General features: G+C 36.7%; 1 protein-coding gene across 1 annotated transcript in view; it reads right to left on the bottom strand.

The window, feature by feature from the left end:
- Positions 1-5,003: 5,003 nt before the first annotated feature.
- Positions 5,004-13,510, bottom strand: part of LOC145402212 (uncharacterized) — an 83,579-nt gene continuing 75,072 nt past the window's right edge. The window contains exons 9-14 of the mRNA XM_080274333.1: positions 10,071-10,196; positions 8,945-9,071; positions 7,941-8,064; positions 6,773-6,954; positions 6,422-6,619; positions 5,004-5,921 (exon numbers count right to left, since the gene is read on the bottom strand). Coding sequence (XP_080130459.1) covers positions 5,819-5,921; positions 6,422-6,619; positions 6,773-6,954; positions 7,941-8,064; positions 8,945-9,071; positions 10,071-10,196 — 860 coding nt within the window. The 3' untranslated portion in view covers positions 5,004-5,818. The remainder of the gene's footprint in view (positions 5,922-6,421; positions 6,620-6,772; positions 6,955-7,940; positions 8,065-8,944; positions 9,072-10,070; positions 10,197-13,510) is intronic.

Raw genomic sequence — 13,510 nt, 5'->3', positions numbered from 1 at the left:
TTTCAACTTTTATGCAATAAAAGATTCTGGAAAGCAAGAAAGTGCATAATTCTTACACAGATGTGACTGATATGGATTTGAAAGCTCTCAGGTACCTCCCATATCAAAATGAAACAATTTATCACATCACTTACAGTATTTATGTAATCAATTGTGATCATAATTTCTTAAGCATTGTTATGAACTGATTGGCATTTATAAAAAGGTAATTCACTGTCTCTTACAATGGTAATTTTCCATGGATGACACTTCCCTTCCAGTCATATGAGTAATCAAGAAAGATAAAAAGTTAAAAAATATGCTTCTTCATACAGCAGTAAATGAAATACAAGACTGTTCAGAAATACTAGAGGAACACAGTCACAACTATGAAAGACAGGTTTGAGCACCACTGCAGCTGTCCCTATAAGCCACAGGTATGTATATTCCATTCTTACTTTCCAAGCTTCTCATACTTTGCTTGCATATAAATGGTATGCCACTGCCTTCGTACAGCTTCAGGTTATCTTCAATTAATCTCCAAGTTTTTATGAAATCATTCAAAACTGTCCTTACTTGCAATAATGTACCAATATAAATGTTGTACACACACACACATACCTCAGGATGTTAAATATAGTAGTACATAACCCATAACATTCACTTCAGTCAAAAATATATGTATCAGAATAACACAGTTGTGATTGAGATAATGTAAATATAATTCTACAGGCACTGAACAATTTAAGAGCTGTCAAAACAACAACAGTGCAACATACAGTATAAAAAAGCACAGTACAGTACAGTACTGTGCATCATATTCCATTATCATATTCCTGTATTCTCTGCATTAAACAACCATTCTGTAATCAAGAAAACAGTTTCACCTCTTTAAAATAATCATCCACTCTAGTTATTTCCAGTCAGACTTTGCAAATTATGTCTTCCCTCCATTGCATAGAGTAACCAATGCAGAGAGTTACTTAGTGTATACATAGTATAGTTCTGCCTATATGTTCAACATTAATCAGTCTATTGCCTGTACCCTTATTCTGAGTTTACCTAATGGTCAGTGCCTTCATGTAGTGGCAATGACATTATCAACTGATTTTGATGTCTGGTTATGCAAACATTCCCTAACTCTATGTCCTCTAAAAGGAGGAAGATGGCCTGCAGGAGAGGAACAGCATCAGTCTGCAGTTCACCAGCTTTGTGCCCAGATAAGTCTGGAACTACTGGAACTACAAGTACAACAACAACAACAATGCTGGCTTTAAAAAAAAAAAAAAGAAAAAAAGGCAGTTCCTCCTGCCATTCCTCATGCCATCCCTGATCACTTCCCAGCATACATTATATCACACATTTCCGCAATACTATGGCTTAACCCCTTCAGCACAATGGGGTACAGAAAAATCTTGGTAATTCTTGCTATGTAAAGATTCTTGTAATTAACTTATGAGAGACTTTATGAGCTGGAGGGGTTAGACAGTCTTTATGAACCCTTTCACTGGTAGACTTTATTCAAATGCTGTTCAAAATCATCTTGATGTTGCAAGAACAAATGCAATGTCACTGTTCTGTACAATAATTAAGGGTTAATTGCATTTTATCCTACTGTTTTTCAGCTGACACTCATCCATAATATAATTTTGTATTCCTTGAACCAACACTCCTTTTCTCTTAGTCTAGCTCCGTGACCACCGTTACAAAGATGCTCACTCTACTGTTGCTAAGTTATTAAAATTTGTTTCCAGAATGATGCAGGTACAGTACAAATCACTTTGATATAATTACAGTTTTACAATGCAATTACAGATCTTTTATTTAAACCACATCAGTCTGAAGATATCACTTACATTTTATTTTTGTTACCTCCTTTATTCATCTTACGAGATTATGACAGCAAAAGAAGGCTATATTTACTTCTCCAAAGTTAAAAATCTCTTCTGAGTGAAATTGTATGGTGGTAGCAAGAATAAAAATAAAGTATGTCATCCTGTTGAAAGTGTTAAGTTGGTGCTGATCTGATAGAATACAAGTCACACAGACAAATGATGGGAATAACATCTAACAAGAACTTTTCATTATGTTGCAATAAATAGAATATGTAACAAAAATAAACTGCAGCTGAACTGACATCTTTGCATATGAAGTAAAAAAAAAAAATCTTTATGTACAAAATAAGACAGTATTTATGTGTGTTGAAACAATCACACAAATCTATCTTTCACAGATTAACCAGGTATTAAGGGGGGAAAAAAAAAAATTACATGAATGGAATAATGAGAAAACAGAGATTATTTACATTACCTTGTCAAGTATACTCTCAACATCAAAAGTTCTGTCACCTCTCCTGCTTTTCACTTCACAGACTCTGAAAAATCAGCCTCTTGAATCCGCAGCAACTGACACTGATGATAATCATCCATGCGCCAATTAACTCATCAGTGTCAGTTGCTTCCAATTCACGAAACTTATTTTTCAAAGCCATTGGAGCAAGAAGCAGGAAAGGAGGTAGGACTTTTTAAGCCAAATGTATGTGGTAAACTGATCAGTAACTACATTAACATCTTACATTACTAAGGATTTGTCCAGTAGTGTCTCATTTATACAACTTTATATGAAGCCTGTCAAACCCAGCTTGATTTAAATTCCTTTTTCACATATGGGATTTTGTAATATCGGAATAAATTCACAGATCTGATCTACCATTCACTTTTAAAATAATCTGGACTTGAAATTGCTAAAACCCTTCATCTGTAATGCGCCCATGCTGTTTTAATTTAACAGCTCAAGAAAACTGAAAATGTCATACAGGTACAGATATTTTTTGTTAACTACTCAAAACTAATGAATATCAGTAGGTTACTTCCTGAATAAATTGTAAAGCAAGCCCTCTTATACTGTATGTCAGTCATCATCATTCATTCATTCATCATCCAATCCTACACTGCATCATGAGGAGCATAGGGGACCGGGGTTAGGCATGTCATGTTTCAAAATATTAAAACTTTTCTATTACAGCTAGGACTGAATACTGGAGGAAATTGGTAAATCCGCTTTACAGGTAGCTCTAAAACTTTAACTGGCTTTCTCTTTGTAATTTACTGTGGACTTTACTCTGAAAAGTGACATTAAAATAATGCAACACATAATGAGGACTTATGGTACAATAATTCATAGCTTAGCCCAGTATGTGTGCTCCTACAAATGGCCACTTTATATGAGCACGTAAAGGCTATGTTTCAGCCTGACAAAATTTTCATGTCCAATATATCAAAATCAATAAATAATTAAGACTAAAATTTTATCTAATTCTAAAAAGAAGCATACCATTAGAACCTGTAACTGTGGGTAGTACGCACAAAGGATACATACATACTCACCTGCATTCTGAATTTCATTCATGGAAATAAATACTGTACTTGTGTGCACTGCTTCAGTCATGAACCTATACCACACATTCTGACTGCTTACAAATGAAAAAAGAGCATGTTGTACAAAGTGATTAAGTATTCACATCATGATGATTATGTTTAAGTGTTCACATCATGAATCATTTACAAACTTAAAATCTCTCACAGACTTGCTGCATAAAAGATGTTTCCTATAAAAATCCCTCTCATGAACCTCACAAAGGAGAAAATATAATGAAACTGTGATTACAGTACAGTACTACATTATGGTAATCTGGGACTTAGCACCTTGTGTTGAGGCTTTGAGGTGTTACGTTTACAACATACAGTAGTTTCTGTGTGTTAAACTAAGCTTCTATTATGCTCTGCATGACAAATATAGAAAATTTTTACTAAGGACAAAGTAATGTATATTGTATTTCACTGTGACAATACATAACATGCAGCAATATGTCTATGATGACTATGGAGAAAAGTGATGTACTATCATAAACAAAAGTCATGTTGCTTATACAGTACTCCTTTCCTTGGAGTTTGATAATTTGTCTCATGAATCCACATCCACCAAAACTGAAAATTTTCTTTATCATAGATCAGTATATAAGGGAGGGGGGGGTGAGTTGGGGGGAGGGTAGTCAAATGGTGGGGGACAGAGCGACTTGGAGGCGTTTTGTCTGCGGTCACCCTTTGTGGGATTAGGGCGTCGGGCTATAGATAGATAGATAGATAGATAGATCAGTGTTATTATTGTTGTTTACTTTGGATCCACCAGACTGATTTTCAATTGTCAATAAAGAGATAAACAAAAGAAGTGACAGGACTTTTGTTGCAGACAGCACTGTATTTGTAAAGCATGCACTATCAGAATCTATACCTTGTAACTTGCTTTTATAAGAGGAAGCTAAACAAAACACACCTGGAATATTATTCATCAAGGGGTTAGATTTGTGTATGCTCTGGTGATATGAGTGTAAATAACTTATCTCTTTGTTATACTGAATCTAAACATGATCTCAAGACTGTTGTATGAGAGATTAGAGTGTTATCAATTAACCACAGCAACTTAAAAGACTGAGATTCTTGACACAGATATTGATCAAAGTGCCCACATATTTCCTAATAATATGTGCCATTGATATGATAATACCAGAGAAGTCTTCACGCACGTGTGACTAAGTGGTAATGTAGTTATTCGTCACTTGACAGGCTTAAGCTCTTATCTTGGCATGTACAGTATTAGGTGAGATTTTACATGAAAAGTAATGTGCATCAATTGACTTAACTGATATCTTGGTTCCATTATATCTGTAAAATATTTTACTGGCAAGGCTTGATTTCAATAAATGTATAAAACAAAAAATACTATAAAAGCTTGACTAGCTCAGTTGCTTGTTAACGGAATATTCTTTTCAAGATATTTACAGAAATATTTTCATTACAGCCTATGCTCAAAGGTTATGAAAAAAACAAAAAACAGAAAACAAAGATCAGTGCAGATTCTACAAAGCTTAAGTAACATAAAAGAAGTCAATGAGATTCTAATGCACAGGCAAGGAAAAGATTGACACAGACTAGTAGTAATTAATGCATGACTTTCTCTCTTAACCTATTATATTTGGCTCTGATAATTATATTTTACTATATAGAACCTCGGGGACCTATTTGTAAGGACTGGAGAGTTCCAGATAAAAATAATTTCTTGTACAGGAATACACAGTACATGCACATTAATTCTCCTTTATTATAGCCTTGAAATATTCCAATTCTCTCTTAATACAGCACTGGCTTCCCTAAAATTCCCTTACACTGTACGGTACTTCAAATGTGTTAGTGGCATATAAACAATGTGCAATACATATGTCTATATGTAAAGAAGTAATTCAGAATGAAATTACAAACTCTCTGAGCCCGAGCTTGGTGAAGAGAAAAGATATGACTGAATACCAGCAGTCATCAGTAACAAAGTTTCTGTATTCCAGTGGTTCCATTATTTCACTAGCCAATAATCATGAGCAGGGATAAGATAAAGGAGATTCCTTGTGCAGAACTGCATTTTTGTGATATAAAACTATAAGATCCAGTGTATAATTTCAGTAAAGGAAATAGTTGCATGGAATCTTTTTTTGTGTGTGTGGATACTCAACAGTAATGTTGATAATTTTTATATTTTGGCTGGGGATCTACTGGATTCTACATTCATGGAGGGGAAGATCACTTTTATTTCTCTCTGGATCAGGTACCGAGAACTTCCAATGGCTGACTGACCAATGAGGATAAATAGGACTATATGGGTAACTAGGAGGAAAAATATCAATATCTTTACTCTTGTCTGTGAATCTACAGGGTGTTTTGGTAGTACTGGGAAAACATCAGTTGATTAGCTATGGTTGTGAACCTCTATGATGATTCGGTAACTAGGGCATCTAGTCATCTGCTGGAGGTTCCATCCCACAGATAATTGATTTCATGAAGGCAGCTGCAGCAAGTGAAGCATATGGCTGCCACTCCCGATTTCTGGTCCCATCCCTGTCGATGATACCGAAACTCAGTAGATCATCATCATCATCATCCTGACCCTACTTTCCAAGAAATATAATTAAGGTACAGGTAGGTGACATAACCAGTAAAGATAATGAACAGAGTATCTTAAGAAAACATTTGCTGGTTATCAGTCATGAATACATGAAAATACTCTATCAAGTGCATAACAGTACAGTACATACTACAAAATATATTATGACTACTCTGGATAGAATTCAAAACAACACAACCTTGAGGGCAATACCTTTGAATATGCTTTCATATGAGCTTGTATGAACTGGCCTTATAACCAGATGTAACCTACAGAGGTTTACATCCAAGAAATGGTTTGGGTTAATTTCTCACATAATATTCTATGGGGCAGGCAACTGGTCACTCTAGCCTTGAATGTCTGGATTAAATAGTCTTTCCTCAGGCTCCTGTGCTCCTGGTAGGAAGATAAAGGATTTGATAACAGATATGTAGAACATGGAATTATAACTTACTCATAGTCACAGATCCCTCGGATAAAAACATATTGGTCCTTGCGATTTCCATACACTGACTCGACCACAGCATCAAACTCTTGGTCATATGCTACGACACCCAGCTTGGCGGCAAAGTCTTGTCTCATTTGATCGTCTCCCACAACACACTGTCCTGAAGCTACTACACCCAGATGTATCCTTGGTCGAGTGGCATCCCTGCTGGTCAAAAATAAAAACTGGTAATCATTTAACTAACAAATGGATGTCTGGTGGTCTAGTTGGTTAAGGCACTCCAAGCAGATCCGACCATCAGTGGCAATAATCTGATTTTTTTTTTTTCCCCTACTAACTGTGAAGAAGGAGCCTGACCTGGACTTGCCCTCTGGTGGCAAGGGGTGGGAGACTTCAATAACATCTGAGCCACCAATACTCATGTACAGCTTGTCTGTCGCCTCACTTGGTCGAGAGAAACCCATCTCCTGTGCTGAAAGTTTAGCATTTCCTTCCTCCATGTACTTTAGCCAAGGTGATGGACCTCCCTCCTCTTCTCCCTGTGAATATAACAAACATTAATTCCTACACTACGAGTAGCTATGACATACAGTCAGCTTATTATAGTATGACAACCAAGTAATGTAATACTGTACACACATGCTATGTATTTCAGTGGTCAGCATACACATGCATGACATGGGTGGGAACTCTTTTATATGGACTAAAAATGTATTTTATGAGTCCTGAAGGGCATCTGATCCATAAGACTGAGGATCATCACTTCCTGTTACTGGAGAACTGATCTATCCCCACTCAATGCTTTACACATGGTTAAAGGTGTGGCAGATTATAGGAGTGTTGACTGAGAATAAAGAGGTTACCGAGAGCTAACTTCAATCCCTCCAATTTAAAAGTCCTTCTTTGGCTGAACAAAATACTGTAATATGAATAGCAAGAATTATAAGAATATACCAAAAATATATCACAGGAATGAAGGAGTTAACATAATGAGCACTATACAACTTCAAGATTGTATGTCTTATTTATCCAGTGTCACCATTAAGAAAGACCTGTATTGATGTAGAACATGTGCCTCTTTTCAGGTATGAAGAACAAAGATTCTATTACATACTTTTCACATATAATTTTGAAAAGCTACAACAGTTTACTAAATGTACAGTACAATGTATATACCATAAATTCTGAAATACATGCACTGGATATATGGTCATGTGATGAACAGTAATTTATAACATATACAAATTAGTCTACATTATAACACAGGGATAATAGGATGACATGGAGCCTATTATGGTGCCCTGATAACTGGGTGGAGAGACACAAATGTGGCACCCATCTGGGAATCAAACCACACTCTTCCCCATGCCATGCTGTGGCAAGGCATTGTCTGCCACAAGGAAACATTGGTTCACTGCACGGGATGGCCCTCCTGGGACACTTGCCTCCCTGCAGTCGATGGGTATGCTTGACCAGACAGATTGATGTTACTCAATGGCAACAACAACAACACATCCACTGTCACCTGTTCTTTTAATTTCTGTGCAATATTCTGGAGGCTGAAGTCAGGTGGTCCCCAGGATTTGGTCTCAAATTCATAGGTTCCATTTTCTAATGTCTTGGCCCCATCGCAGTACATATAGATGAATCTGAGGGAAATTAGACCAATATGAACACAGGAAAATAATACATTATAAATACCCTTTGAGAAGAAAATGACAAGGAGGTGAGGTACCACTAAAGACTCTCATGACACAGTTAATGCTGATCAATTATTTTACACAGTATACTTTCAGCATACATTTCCATCATTTACTGTTTGCATCTTAACTATTAGCTTTGCTCCTTTCCATAAATATAATAATAAAAAGAAATTACTTTCTCCATGACTACAAATACTACAGTACTCTGCTTCTTTACTGTTTCCCCTGATCCCCTTAAAACAGGTTACTGGTGTTACTAGTTATTTTCTTCAGTACCTTTGATTTATTTATGGGCAATTTGGTCTCAATGATCTATGCAATACAGTACTCAGTGACTTCTAATATCCCCTCACTTAACTTTACCAATCCACCTGGTTGCTTTTACCTGTAACCCAATTGCATCACTTCAAAATCCCCCTCTCTTACTTTATCAGTCCTATAATTTGATCCCTTTACTATGATTTAGTCTTCCAGAATGATTTCTTTTTAATACAGGATTAGTTTTCTTCATGACAGGAGACCCTCCCATGAAAGAAGGAGGTTCTTCAATAACCCTTTCATTAAAATTATTAACTTTTCTACATCAGTATAATTACTACCTGTTGATGAACTTTACCAGTCTCTGTCACTTAGCCCCTTCATTACAGTGACACCTTTTTAATTTTAATCAATCCACCACAAGACAGGTTCATGCAACTCAGGGAAGATCTCTACTCGTGGACTCTCTCCTCAATCAAATCAGATCATTTGGAGATCCGTATGTCATTGGATTGAAGTGGCTAACCACCAATTTCTTCACATATATTCAAACTATCCCCTAACTTACTTCTGTCCATGAGATGGTGTGGCAACCACCACATCCCCAAGTCTGACATGCCGCTGGTAGTCAGTATAGTGAGGGACCCCACCCGCCACCCCTACCAGGAACACATGCTCTACATGCTGGAACGTCCCTGAGGAGAACAGCAGACATTCAATACACCAAGTCCTTGTTGTATTTTCCATCTGTTGAGACTCTTTTTTGTCATAAAAATTTATTAAAGTTCCACTGACAGAAAAGTTCCTATTCATGATCCACTGCTACCTATAATACTGATTTACCAATTTCTCTCAAATGTATGGAAACCATCATAGTATTTTAGAACATACCCCTGATATACAGCATACTGATGGCCATTCATGCAGTACAGTACGATGAAAAAAATGAACAATCCAGTATTTCCTCCTCTGACATATGGCATTCAGATACTACGTTCCCTTAGTCCTGTATGTTTATAAGCAGAAGACAAACCTGCTTCCCTTTGGTGGTATCACTACAATTTAAATTACAATGCATATTCTGGGAACATAAGATATAAACAATATCATTAAAGAGGTAATACAGTACGTTAATGGATGTTCAAAAAAAAAAAAAAAGGCAATTGTACAGAACTAGGAACATTTTTAAAAATACCAGAATATCTACTGTAATCTAACAACATGAACAAGCAGAAAATTTATAATAATAATATGCAAATTCAACCGTATAATCCTTATAAGGTACACAGTACATTCTCTGAAATACAAAATCAGTACAAGTAACACATAAGGAGCATAAAGGACACATTAAAACTGGAGTATTTGAAGGAAACTTTTTAAATATTAACTGTATTTAAGTGCGAAAATTAAGAATGCAGTACAGTACTTGCAGAAAACTTTTTCAATATCAACTACATTTATGTGCACAAATAAAGGTTTCAGTGCTTGAAGAAAGTTTTTTTTTAATATCAACTGCATATGTGAGTGTGCAAATTAAGACTGTAGTACTGTGCCTGAAGGAAACTTTAATATCAAATACTGTACATTTATGTGTGTAAATTCTGATTGCAGTACCTGCATTTCAAGAAAGATTTTTTTTTTTTTTTTTAATACCAGCTGCATTTATGTAAACAACATTAAAGAACCCCACTAACCAAGCAGTCTGGTGGTGGTGTTGCCGGCAGCAATGGAGGCAGAGCGATCATGACCAACCGTCGGCAGCTTGGTACACACTACCCGGTGAGCACCAATGTTCCCCAGTGTGTAGATGTTGCTCTCACCTGCAATACATTGGCACTGATCACATCACAGGTATTGCAGATCCACCACCACTACTTCTAACTATCCTCTCTTCTCCCACCCCCAATCTCTGTCTCACACATGCACGCATGCATGCATGTGTTGCGCATGCGCGTGCATACACACACACACACACACACACACACACACACACACACACACACACACACACACACACACACACACACACACAGTGATGAAGCAAAAAGTCAAATACACAAATACTGTTGCACAGGTCCCAATTTATACAGTATAACATTAATACAAACTACACTATGAAACACTCGCACAAGATATAGCAAGGGGATGAAATTACAACAGTATAAATAGCACAACTACATGCATATTCAGAGTACAGTAATACTATCTCACAACAGTTCTACATCAAGGTAGCATTATTACAACAGCATCCCAAAAGTCACACTTAAACTTGTGTAAGCACACAGCACTTTGGCATTAATCTTTATTCTGAATAATTATGGGTATCAGGGAATTAGACAGTATAAAATGCATATCACTAACATGAAGCATACATCAAGGAGTATGAAACAAGGTGTGAGGAAACTTGGGTACCATCATAATTCATACACATTGTTAACATGCAGTTTCCTTTCCATACCAGTAAACTTACAGGGTGACACGGAGAGTGACACAGAAGCATATGGAGAGGAAGGTGTTGAAATCTGTGATGAAACTGACAGTACTTTTACCTATCACTGTTCAAAGGATTAGTCATATTAATAAACTATATAGACACCACTACTTCTGAGTCACCATGAATGCTAAATACAGTAGATTTTAAAGCTAATCATACATACCTCCACTCCAGTAATGAAGTTCAGTAGTGATACAGATTCGTAAACTTGCTTGATGAACTATTTTTTCATGTAAGTTTTATAATGTACAACATTATGGGATATAACTAATTACAGTACCCCATAAAGTGACCCTGAAGTAGTGAACAATGGACAAATCAGTGATTAGTGTTGTATGGAGACTGATAAAATGAGTAACTACCTACCATCGAACCCTATACAGGCAGGTCCCGTTATATGAGAATCCGCTACATAAGAGACTAATGATACAAGAATGGGCAACATAAAACCCAAATTGCCATGGGGGTCAGCTAACCTAACTCTATATTTCTTATATGTTATGCACTTCAACATACAAGTTTTCACTATCTTATTTTTCACTCTGATATATCAGTTTTCACTATCCGAACAGTCCTCCATTAATATATCCCACTCATATAATGGAATCAAACTGTACAGTGCTGTACTGTATTGTCCCATTCAATGCATAAAGGCCCGTGACTAGACTAATTCAGTCTAGACATTTTAGGAAAGAATGACAAGTTACTTACCCCTTAAGGACATGTGAACAATAAAGCCCAATCACCTTTTGAATGTAGACCCTTCTGGGCCACAAATGACTGGTACACCTTAATCTGCTAGACCACATGGGTAACATCATGAGAAATATGGAAAGAAGAGTGGAAGACAACCTAAGAGAGTCTACAAAAGTGGGACAGCTATAAAAAGATGAGGCAGATCATCAACAAAATGGATGGACAAGTGGAGGAAGTATATGGGGGTGTGGTAATGGGGCAATTTTTAAGCAGAGAAAGAAATATAGCACCTAGAGTGCTTTCTGTTGGGACAAAATGATACAAGTATACCTCAATATACGATACCCCTAGACGTGATACCCTGGCTTAATGATGGGGGTAAGAATTCCACCATACTCTGCCTAACGATGGCCAAACCCCAGTATAATGATGGGTTTTGATTTTTTTTTTTTTTTGTTATTTTGATGATATTATAGACTAAAACTGTGTGTTTAGGTTGATTTATAAACTGTTTTTAGACTCAGATTAATGTGTTTTAGCCATAGGTGGGGTGAACATCATCATTTTCGGGTACGACGATTTTCAGATTTTACAGTAAAATCTCACTATAATGGACTAACTGGGTCCCAAGCCAATCTGAAAAATGCGAAATTCCGATAAATGCGACATCTGGACTTCCCCCTGCTAACCCAGACTTTTTCTGATATATCAGACATTAGTCCGGATCACACAAACAGTTTTTAAACTGTTTTTGACTATCATTGTGGTACTGTACTGAGTTATAACTTCACTACATTAATCAAATGGTATAATATATATAATAATACTGTACTGCACACTGACAAACATGTCTTACCTTATTGTGGTGAACATAGCTGAAGTGGTCAGGCAGTCTGGACTGCTTCTGGTTTTCTTGGACTTTTTCTGATATATAGGAATTTAGTTCAGTAGCTCCTAGAGTCTGATAAAAGTGAATTCCAGTCAATTGAAGTCCGTTATAATGAGATGTTACTGTATTTGACCGTTTTAGTGAGTTATTTACAGGTGTTATGCTTAGGTTAGCTTCTTTTACAGCTGTTAGGCCATTTATATTGGCTTTAAACTTATTTTTGGGCTCATTTGGGTGGGTTTAGGACTTGTTTGTGGGGGGAAACCCAAGGCTGAAAAACACATCCTATTACTTCACATTAAATCTACCCGACATACGATACCCCACCTAACGATGGGTTTTTACCTAACCAATTGCATCGATAAACAATGGTATACCTTAGGATCCCAAATCAGGAAAAGGAATAAACTATGCCTCTTCCAATTTAGGAGAGAGAATAAACTATGTCTCCTGCAAATCAGGAGACAGAATAACTATGCCTCTTGCAAATCAGAAGAGAGAATAAACTGTGCCTCTTGTATTTCATTTATAAGTTTTATTTGCACTTCAGTGCTATATTGTGGCTGTTTACTATCAACAGTTAACTCCAGGATCTGTGTTGTATCTCACAAGATTACTGCTACCTTTACAATTCATGTCCATTTTTTTTTTTTTTTTTTTTTGTGCTAAACCATAAGCTGGTTGGCTGGGGTACATAGGGGCACATATCATCCACTCACTTGATGTATTGCTGCCTCGCTTGCTCCCTCTCGCTCTCTCAGTGACTCAATTGTGAGTGAAAGCCATGCTTCCTACAACTGAGGACATTATTCACTAAACTGGATGGTAACCATATAACCAAATGATGCCTGGTGATCTAGTGGGTTAAGGTGTTCCAACTGGATGAAGCCTGTACAGCTCACATAATGCCATGTAGTGATAAGTGAGGCTGAGCTTCCTTGCCTTAATTATCAAGACTGAGTAGTCTAGCCCTGAGGCACTATATTCCTGATGAGACAAGATACGAACTGGATGATGGATGGAGGGATTACCTAGTTAAAAGTACTGTACAATGT

The sequence above is a fragment of the Coenobita brevimanus genome, chromosome 6 (genome assembly GCF_032717465.1).
Source record: "Coenobita brevimanus isolate Jiangsu-jjx chromosome 6, ASM3271746v2, whole genome shotgun sequence".
Classification (NCBI taxonomy): domain Eukaryota; kingdom Metazoa; phylum Arthropoda; class Malacostraca; order Decapoda; family Coenobitidae; genus Coenobita; species Coenobita brevimanus.
Note: the sequence above shows the minus strand (reverse complement) of the source record. Positions and strands in the feature narration are given on the sequence as shown.